Here is a 10,958-nt window from a genome sequence, read left to right on the forward strand (position 1 = left end):
AAACGGGGAACAGAGCTGCAGAAAACAACTCCCCTGTTTATGCAGCCTGAACCATTCCTGTAACTAGGCAGGAACTCCCCCCCCCCCCCCCCCCCCCAAGGGTCTCCTGTGACCTCTCTGGACTGACGCAGGCTCCCTGCCTACTTGACCCCAGCTGGGGGGAAAAAGGGGTTTAAGAAAAACAAGAGGTCCCCGAACCCCTTTTCTAAGGGTCCCCCCCTCTAGGTAAGAGAGGCAAAACCCTCCAGACGGGGAGCAGCGCTACCAAGACAACTCCCCTGTCTTGTGAGCCTGTAATTAGTCTCCCTCAGGAGAAGATCACTCCATCAGCATCCGACCTTACTTGAGACTACCGCAGACTCCCTGTCTGCTCGAGTCTCAAAGTCTGGGGAAAGATTTAGAGGAAAAAAGGTCCCAGACCCCTCCAATTAAAAACAAAAAAAAAGAAGAAACTTGGTTTCGCTGCCACTTGTGGGAAACACATCAATAACTGAGGGTCTGAGGGAGGGGTGGGGACTTTTGAACTTGTTGATTGTGTTTCCTGTCAGGTGGACCAGTCATCTCTCAGGTGTGCCGTCCTTGAGGATGACTGGAGAAAGGTAATTTTTAATAACATATACATACAACATGACTTCTGCAGCATGTGTACATGCTATAATTTTTTTTATGAAAGTGAAGTCACCCTTTAAGGCCCCTTTCACAGGGACGGCTGTTCTGCCACAGTTTAGCATGTTTATTTTTTTTTCGGTGAAATTCAAGACTCCAGGCACAGCGATCAGCTGCATTTGTACAGTGCAATTACCTGCGTTTATGTGCGTTTCTGTGCAATTGCGTTCAGCTGCAGTTATCTAATATAGTCGTTCCCATAGCAACCCCTTTTTTTTTTTTTTTATTTATTATTTGGTCCCTTGAATCCCTTCTCACGCTGCTATCCACAGTTGACACAAAAGACTGCGATTACCTGCGGTTATGTGCATATAGCTGCGCTACATCGCACCTGAACGCATTCAATTCTATTTTTTCTATTTGCACCGAACCGCATGTAACTAAATCGCAGCTAAACGCTGTGTGTGAATGGGGCCATAGGAAAGCATTGTGTGCTTTTAGCTGCAGTAGAAAACTAGAAAATCCGCAGCTAAAAGCACCATTCTATCGGTTCGTGTGAAAGGGGCCTAACTGGTATCTGGTGCAATGATCAAACGAATAACCCCTCAGGATCCCTCCAATATTATCAGTCCAGGACACCCTCTTTAAGGCCTGGTTCACACCTATGTATTTTTTTTGTTCATTTTCAGTTTTGCAAACACATACTACAGTTCATATAACATGGTTTCCTATGGATGTAGTTCACATCTGTGCATTTTATGGAAAGGGCCAGGGACTTTTTTCTGGTTTTTGGTTTCATAGACTTCAATGGATGAAAAGCATGTATTGAAAAATGCAAATTTGTACCTGCAATATGCAAACTGCAACTTGTATAAGTGGGAATCATGCCTAACGGCACTAAGCCCTGATGAAAAGGGAACCTCTGTAACCAAGGAAATGTATCAGATGTTTAGGATATAGTCTGAATAAAATAAAATCTGCTCTTTATTTGGTCTGACTTCGGCACATTCGTTCTTGTAAACCCAATTCATAAAATCCTCACAGGGGCTCTAACCTTCTCACTAAAGCAGGGTATACACCAGCAGAATTTAATTTAACCTTTGCAAGAATGTTTGTTTTCTATCATTAGTTGGGCCAAATCGATGTTTTCAACCAGAGCGACGAAAAAGAAGGATGGAAATTTTTCTCTCAAAATGTATGAATTTCTAAAAGTGTATGTGGCTTTTGTTCGGTAAAGTCCATTCTTTCCAAAATTGAATTTAAAAAGCAAACAAAATCTTTTTTTGAACGACATGTGAACGTTCTGAGAATTTTTGTTTGCTACAAAAGGGGTGGGGATGCTCATGACATCATTGATGTAATATGGCCACACTACAGATCCCATAGCCCCCCTGTATGGATGAGCTCAGGTGTGTTCAGATCTTAGTTTAAACCTACATGAGCTTTCCCGTCGGGAAGCTGTCATTTCCCACTCATTTGTATACAAGGGGTGTGGTATATGAGCAACTGCAGGGTGGGCAATGCCTCATATGACTGGTAAGGATGGGCTCAGGCGTGTTCGCAAGTCCACATGCCCACACCTGCCAGAAAGTTGACACTCCGCAGCGCAAATCACAGGCAGTGACAAATTTCCCAATCTGTGCAGCCACAGACTCACGAACATGCCTGAGCTCATCCTTACTGACTGGCGGTGTGTAACAGGAGGTGGGTTCGGACCAGTTTGAGCTCACACCGGTGTGAACATGAGCCCAAACCCACCTGAGCTATCCCGCCAGAAAACTGTCAAAGCAGGCAGTTAATCATAGGCAGTTGAGGCATTTCTCACCACCCAGCCACATATATTCACACCCCTTGCTTACGTGTGATGGGGAATGCCTCCACCACCTATGATTGGCTGTCAGTTTTGATACCTCCGGTGGGTTTGGACTGGGATCTGAACATGCCTAAGCTCATCCCCTGGTCCCTAGTCCATCTCAGGAGCAAGCAACAGAGGGTGGCTATGTACCTACCTTCCGTGTTAACATGGAGAATGAGCATAGTCACCCTCTAACACTATATGACGTGGAGGAAACTCCACTCCAGGTGAAATAGGGAAGCAAATCCCACGGCTGATCATTTCCGGCAAGTGCTGGCCCAATGCACCACCGCAATCAACCATGAACAGAAAAGAAAGCCGCACAGTGCAACAGGATACCAAAAATAGCTTTTTTATTCCAAAAATTACATAAAACAGCACAGGAAGCCAAGGATGTTAACACGTTTTACACAGCATTGTGCTCATAACTTATTATGATTAAGCACAATGCTATGTAAAACAGCGCTCTCCCGGAGTCCAGCATTTGCATATTGAGACAGAGAATGCCGGACTCAGCCCTGCCCTCCGCGTGTTTGGATTTGATTGACAGCAGTGGGAGCCAATGACTGCACTGCTATCAATCTATCCAATCAAGAGCAGACAACCCTGGGCCGAAAGGAAGAGCACATCTTCGCCGAGGGAACAAAGGGCTCAGGTGAGTAAAACGAGAGGGCTGGAGGGTCGAGCAGTGTCAGAAGTTTTTTTCACCTTAATGCATATGATGCATTAAGGTGAAAAAAAAAAATCACAAGGGTTTACAATCCATAAATTTATTTATTTTTTTAAATCAGCTTTGGTTGGAGCTGCTGTACTAACAATTCAATGTTAGTACAGTGTTCTCCCCTGCTAAGCTGTTGTGTTCTGACAGGGGGATGGCCCCCATGCCAGAACACTCCATTCAGCGCTCTCTATCATTGGCTGAGAGCGCTGATGCGGAGCCGGTCAGCTACTAAATTTTCCAGCATGCACGGCCGACAGAAGCAGACCAAATGGCCGGCCTCTGCTGGACTTTCTGACGTACACATATCGATGTTCGGTCTCTGTTTACGGGGCTTAACTGGGAACTTGTCCTCCATTCTCCCTCTTTTAAACCACATTTCCACTCTGCTTGCCAAGGCATGACTTGCACTAAAGAAATGTGTATGTGAGACAATCAGGCTTTTAGGCAGGGGCGGACTGACAACTCATGGGGCCCCCGGGCAATAGGAGATTATGGGGCCACACAGTATATACATACATGTTTCTATTGGCTGAGGTGGTACTGGAGAGGTGGGGCAGCTATAATCTCAGGATTTTTAGACCAAAAGGATGTCGGTAAGGGATATTTCAGAGACAGATGTAAAAAAACAAACAAAAAAAAAAAAACATAGATTTTTACATACTGTCCCTGGTTTTACTGAGGCTGGCAACCCTGATGGGGCCCCCTAGTGGCCCATGGGCCCTCAGGCAGTGCCCGAGTGGCTGAATGGTCAGTCCGCCCCTGCTTTTAGGATGGGTGCAAGTCCTCAGTCCACTGCTGTAAGTGCCGGCTTGGGAGGGAGCTCACCCCGGCTCCAAACGTCCCTATGTATAGAAATGGATCTCCTTGTAGCTGCACATCAAAACAATCCCACTAGTAGGAGGTCTATGGCAACCTCCGCCTGAGCTCCAACCATTAAGGATGAGCTCAGGTGTGGTCACACACTCCACGTGCAGAGCCCGCCAAGATGTCGGCGCTGCGCTAATCACAGGCAGTGAGACATTGCCCCTATGCGCGGCTGCAGAGATCAGGCAATGTCTCACTACCTGTGATTAGTGCAGCGCTGCACCGACTTCCTGGCTGGCTCTGCACGTGGAGTATTTGAACACGCTGGAGCTCATCTTTACCAACCAGGCCACGCTCTCAACGTGCTTCGCTCCACCATTTGGAGCTTAATCATTGGGCAGAGCGAAACGTGTTGGGACAATGGCCTGGTTGGAGCCCAGGCTGAGGTTGCTATACAACTCCTACTAGTGGGAATCTTTCGATGTGCAGCTACAGGGAGATCAATTTCTATACCTAGGCAAGACTTGGTTACTGCCCTTGCTGTGTTTGCAGGTGTGCAGCAGGCCCCACATCCTGGTATCTGCACATGCGTGGGATTCGCCAGCCATACGCAGATACCTCTAATGGGGAAGCTGGAGATCTTGCCAGTCTTCATTCATGCTCAGCATTTCCACAGCATGTACACAGATGTACTGGTGGCCCCTAGGAAGACCTGAAGGCTTGGCGGAGCCACTTTAAAAGGCGGACTAAGGTTGCACTTTAGGAATAAGGATGAGCTCTGGCGTGTTCACACACTCCACGTGCAGAGCCGCCAGGAAGTCGGCGCAGCACTGCGCTAATCACAGGCAGTGAGACATTTCCCGATCTCTGCAGCTGCGCATCGCGGCAATGTCTCACTGCCTGTGATTAGCGCTGAGCGGACTTCCTGGCGGGCTCTGCACGTGGAGTGTGCGAACATGACAGAGCTCATCCTTATTTAGGAATACATAGATCAGGGGTGCCCAACCTTTTGAAGCGCGAGGGCCACTTAAGCAACTTGGTAACTGGTTGCGGGCCACAATAAGTGGAGTGTACGGAAGACAGATCCGTGTCCGCTCTGTATATGCAGAGCGGGCATGGACACAGCCCACTCTACTCTGTGGGCCCCCCCATCCAATCCAACCAGATGGAAGGAGACGGATACCCTTCTGTTTTTTTTTGGATCGGATTGGAGGTAGGTGGGTGCAAATGGACACAAGTCGTCCATAGAGGTGAATGGAGGGTCCACATGGGTTGAACCGATCATGTGAAAGGGGCCTAAGGCTGCTTTCACACGGATGTGCGGCAGTTTACCTGCACTGCGGGTGCAGTACAGTGCACCTGTAGCTTTCCTGCAGGTTAGCTGCACTTTGCCATCAATGTCTATTATATCCTGCAGGTATGATGCACTTTCTGATAGCGCACCAAACCCGCAGATAACAGAAGACTATGACTCACTCAGTGCAGGTAACCCAAAGATGCAATGCGCTGCACCTACGGATCAGTTTGAAAGCAGCCCAGTAACCAATGCAGAACAGATATGCCCATATATACACTGCTTTTAGTAATAAACGTACCTTTAATAACAGTCTTCCATTCAGGTATCGCCGGCTGTTACCGTCCCAGGCAGAATGCATTTGGTATCACTCTGCTTGGGACCAGAGCCCCCCCTATACAGGAAGCATGGGCAAATGTGACTCTGCTCCCTCTGCAGTCGCTTGCTTCCTCTATTGCTGGTTTCATTTAAAAAACGGATGCCCTGGGATGGTGGGTCGGCAACCCATGATCAGGGCTTGAGAACCTGCTATCCCGAAGCAGGAGTTCGCGGACCACGGGGTGGGCACCCCTGACGTAGATGAATAGAGTTTAGAGTCAGGCTCAATACAGTGTGATGGGCCCTACCAGGCTTAGAAGTGTACATTCTCATATCTAGAGCTCTGTGGGCATCCCTTGGCTCGCTTTCTATAGAAGCACTACAAATCCCAGCACACCATTCTGTTACTGAGAGTTGTAGAAGAAAGTTGTCAGGACCCCTCCCCCGGTGTGGTTGTCAGGGTCCGCATCTCACCTCGCTCAGAATGTCATGCAGGTAACGGAATGGCGGCTTGCCCAGCAGTTTATCGGTGAGCGGCGGCTTCCTGATCACCTTCCCCAGAGTATCCTGTGTGCGCCGGATCACCGCGGCCTCCATCCCGGGAGACCGGGCCTGTGGAGCAGCCGAGGAACGGCGGAACGGGCTCTATACTCCCAGGATTGCTTCTCCGGCTCCCGCTCCTCGTTGACAACAATCACCAAGGCTCGGTTACTGTGTTCTCAGCACCGGCCAGTTCTTCCTTTCCCACAATCCCTTTCCAACACCGCTGTGCGCATGCACCGCCTCCGCTGTTACCAAGCGTCCGCCGCCATGGAAACGGACGGTAACACAACGAGGGGTGGGACCTAGCTGTGCAGCCTAGATAGGCTAGTGACGTCATTCTATAAGAGTATCAGCCTGTTCTAGCATCAGACCCAGCCATACTGCTCAGTCATTGTTTATCTTTCTACAGCTTTACTGCATGAAAAATAATCTAAACCCGCAAAGTAAAGATCAGGGTGTTCAGGGTTGGTTTTAATTCAGGCAGCCTCTGTTTTCCTTTGTATGTACCTGGTGATTCTGACAATTATATTAGACTCCCCTGCAGCTTCCCATTCTAGGATGACAACCCTCTATGAGTGTGTTGGCAGTGGCACTGCCAGGTATTGATGTCCCTTTAACTACTTGCTTACTAAGCACTTTCACCCCCCCTCCTGCCCCGGGCAATTTTCAGCTTTCAGCACTGTCACACTTTGAATGACAATTGCGCGGTCATGCAAATAAAGGAAAAAAGACAGAAAAGAAAAAAAAAAGTTTTCATTGTTTGTTATGCAATTTTGCAAACAGGTAATTTTTCTCCTTCACTGATGGGCACTAATAAGGAGGCACCGATGAGGTTGCACTAATAGGCAACACTGATGGGGAGTGATGGGTGACACTAATGGACAATTATTATACAGGATTTATATAGCGCCAACAGTTTACGCAGTGGTTTATAATACAAAAGGAGACAATACAGTTACAATACAATAAAATACAAGAGAATTAATAGGGCCCTGCTCAGCTTACAATCTAATAGGGTGGGGCAGGTGGTACAAAAGGTTGTAACTGTCGGGTTTGTAACTGTGGGCAATGATAGGTGACACTGATTAAGAGGCACTGATCTGCCCCTCCTTTATGTCATGGGTGGGCTCGGTGCATATGTAACACTACCCCCGCAGGACCACCTGGTGAATGGTCTACCTATTCATGCATAGCCAGGCAACAAGTATTTTCTACTCACATCCAGACAAAGGAAACAGTCTTTGACCTTGGTTTTGTTGTTTTATTAGTTGTAATAACTTGAATGGGGTAAAGGGGTTATGGGATGCCCAACTTAACTGGAACAATAAATGAGGAAAAACTCCTTCCTATGTACAAGATACTAAACTGTCGTCCTTCTTGGACACTGACAGTCTTTTGTGATCAAAAGCAAAAGCCCCTTGTGGTGTAGGAACTCTCAGTCCATTTTAGAAAATACCACAGTGTGTTGTAAGTAGGGATGAGCCGGTTCGGTTTGCACCAGAACCTGCGAACGGACCGAAAGTTCGCATGAACGTTAGAACCCTATTAATTACAGTGGACGTGAACATTCGAAATCTAAAGTGCGAATTATAAAGGCCAATATGCATGTTATTGTCCTAAAAAGGGTTTGGGGACCCGGGTCCTGCCCCAGGGGACATGTATCAATGCAAAAAGAAGTTTTAAAAACTGAGGTTTTTTCTGGAGCAGTCATTTTAATGATGCATAAAGTGAAAAAAAAGTGAAATATTACTTTAAATATCGTACCTGGGGGGTGTCTAAAGCATGTGTTTCCCATGTTTAGAACAGTCCCTGCACAAAATGACATTTGCAAAGGAAAAAAAAACATTTAAAACTGCTTGCGGCTATTAAATCATTAATTAATTATTAAGTAATGCTTTGTCCTGGCAATATGGAGGAAAATCTTTGAGAAAAATGGCATGGCTACCCCATCACCCCCCTACCCCAGCCCATTACCAGCCCCTTTCGGTCTTGTATGGATATTAACCACTTACAGACCGGACCATTTTGCTGGTCAAAGACCAGACCACTTTTTGCGATTCGGCACTGCGTCGCTTTAACTGACAATTGCGCGGTCGTGCGACGTGGCTCCCAAACAAAATTGACGTACTTTTTTTCCCATAAATAGATCTTTCTTTTGGTGGTATTTGATCACCCCTGCGGTTTTTATTTTTTGCGCTATAAACAAAAATAGAGCGACAATTTTGAAAAAAACGCATTATTTTTTACTTTTTGTTATAATAAATATCCCCCAAAAATATATAAAAAAACGTTTTTTTCCCTCAGTTTAGGCCGATACGTATTCTTCTACATATGTTTGGTAAAAAAAATCGCAATAAGCGATTATTGATTGGTTTGCGCAAAAGTTATAGCGTTTACAAAATAGGGATAGTTTTATAGCATTTTTATTCATTTTTTTTATTATTATTTTTTTTTACTAGTAATGGCGGCGATCAGCGATTTTTATTGTGACTGCGACATTGTGGGGGACCCATCGGACATTTTTGACACATTTTTGGGACCATTGTCATTTATACAGTAATCACTGCTATATAAATGCAGTGATTCCTGTGTAAATGACACTGGCAGTGAAGGGGTTAACCAGTGGGTGGCAGTGTAGGGGTTAAGTGTTCCTAGGGGTGTGTTACTAACTGTGGGGGGGTTGGGCTTTCATTTAGTGAACACTGATCTCTGCTCCATGGAGCAGAGATCAGCGTCACTAGTTGCTAGGCAGAATGGAGAAATGCTGTTTACACGGCATTTCCTCCATTCAGCCGTCCCGTGAGACGATCGCGGGGATGCCCGCAGCGATCGAGTCCATGGGTCCCGCGACCGGACTCACGGGGGTCCCGACCAGCGCGGGAGCAGTGCGCTCCCGATGGCAGGGCGGCATTGAATATCGGACGTACCTGTACGCCAATATGCCTGCCCGTGCCATTCTGTCGACGTACATCGTCGTGCGCTGGTCTGGAACCGGTTAAGGGGAACCCCGCACCCAAAATATGTTATGTTAATGTTAGGCAGATGCCTTTGTTGCACAAATGAACTACACAACATTAGCAATAAGGGGGGGGGGGGGGGGGGTAGATTCAGGTGTATGCTGTGCAGGAGGCACACTACACTGACTGAATATTAGGCAGATGCCTGTGTTGCACAAATTAACTACACAACATTAGCAATGGGGGGGTAGATTCAGGTGTATGCTGTGCAGGAGGCACACTACACCCACTGTAACAGTGCTAGGTTAGGAAGCAAAGCAAAGCTGACACTGTCCCTGCCTATCCTGCTCTCTCCCTGAACACTACACTCACTGTAACAGCGCTATCTAAAGAAGTAAAGCACAGCTGACACTGTCCCTGCCTATCCTACCCTCTATGAATGCCGCAACACACTACACAAGGCCGCCGCGCTGGCAGCCTTATATAGTGTGGGGCGTGTAATAAACCCCCTGAGCTATAATTGGCCACAGGCATCCAACCTGTGGCCAATTATGGCTCTCCTCGCTGCCAGCGCTGTGATTGGCCAAGCATGCGGGGTCACAGTGCATGCTTGGCCAATCCTCAGCCAGCAATGCACTGCGACTGGCGCAGTGCATTGTGGGCCGTTTGTATCACACAAATTTGATGCGAAAGGCCCACAAAGTTCTGTTTTCGACGAACGGACGAAGTTCGATTCGAACATGGGTTTGAATCGAACACCGGGCTCATCCCTAGTTGTAAGCTGCATTCAGGAGTTTCTCAACTCCCTCACAGAAACTGCTCCTACCTCCAATGCCTGTAGGAACACCTGGCTGCTTCTCCACCAGCCCACCTGGCTGCTCCGAATATCTCCCAGGCCAAAGAATAGAAAGGGTTAAGCACAGTGCTGTCCTCCTGAAAGGCTTGCTACATTTGGCAGTCTCTGCTCTTGTGAATCCCCAGTTGTGCTGATGTACTCTGATTCAGCCACCCTACCAGGAAATTCTGCCTGGGGACTGACCAAATTCCCTCAAGTATGCAGATCAGCCCGTTTGGCCTCCGCTCACTAACGTCCAGAAGGTTCTCCAAACTTCCAGATCGAGGGAAAAGTACCAGAGACCTGACTCTGTGAGTCATCCAGCCTAACCTACAGTAAACCCTGACCCAATTTGTCACTCACAAACTAACCATGAGTCATGAACTAAATTTGCCTGCACTAACACTACTAGCACACTAGAGAGAGGTACACCTATATACAGTATACTGTATGTATATGTAGTGCTATCCCCAGAGAAGCTGCTGAATTGTCTTGTGATTTCTCTGGACACCTGAAGATGACAAACTCGCTCACCCAACACTTACCGACACACTTTGAGGTATTTTCAAATAATTTATTAGGCTAAGTATAGCCTAATTCTGGGGTGCCAAGCCTTTTGAAGAGCAAGGGCCACTTAAGTGACTTGGTAACTTGTCACGAGCCCCAATGAGCAGATCGAGAGTATGAAAGGTCCGTGTCCACTTTGCATTTGGGGACACTGACACAGCCACTGTTCTCTATGGGCCTGTTCACTTCCTGGATTTACACAGACACACAGAGGCACACCTTCTGCTCTGCAGCTCTGATTGTCCCTCTTATGACTCACCCCCTCTCTTCCTGGCAAACTCTCTCAACAGTAGGGATGAGCTTCGTGTTCGAGTCGAACATACGTTCGACTCGAACATCGGCTGTTGGCCCGTTCGGCGAATTCCGAACGTTATGGGCCGTTCGCGCCAAATTCGTGTGGCGCTCACGGCCCACAATGCACTGCGTCATCGCAGTGCATTGCTGGCTCATGATTGGCC

The 10,958-nt window shown here is 47.5% G+C and overlaps 1 protein-coding gene across 2 annotated transcripts in view; it reads right to left on the minus strand.

Annotated features, from left to right (window-relative positions):
• TRAF3IP1 (TRAF3 interacting protein 1) overlaps nucleotides 1-6,379 on the minus strand; it is an 82,134-nt gene extending 75,755 nt beyond the window's left edge. The window contains exon 1 of one of the 2 annotated variants that reach the window (XM_077448204.1): nucleotides 6,073-6,379. In XM_077448204.1, the coding sequence (XP_077304330.1) occupies nucleotides 6,073-6,195 (123 nt within the window). In that variant the 5' untranslated portion in view covers nucleotides 6,196-6,379. The remainder of the gene's footprint in view (nucleotides 1-6,072) is intronic. The other variant, XM_077448203.1, reaches the window with a different exon arrangement.
• Between the last annotated feature and the right edge of the window lie 4,579 nt (nucleotides 6,380-10,958).

Source organism: Lithobates pipiens, unplaced genomic scaffold, assembly GCF_037356315.1.
Source record: "Lithobates pipiens isolate NorthernLeopardFrog02 unplaced genomic scaffold, aLitPip1_a1.2 Scaffold_22, whole genome shotgun sequence".
Classification (NCBI taxonomy): domain Eukaryota; kingdom Metazoa; phylum Chordata; class Amphibia; order Anura; family Ranidae; genus Lithobates; species Lithobates pipiens.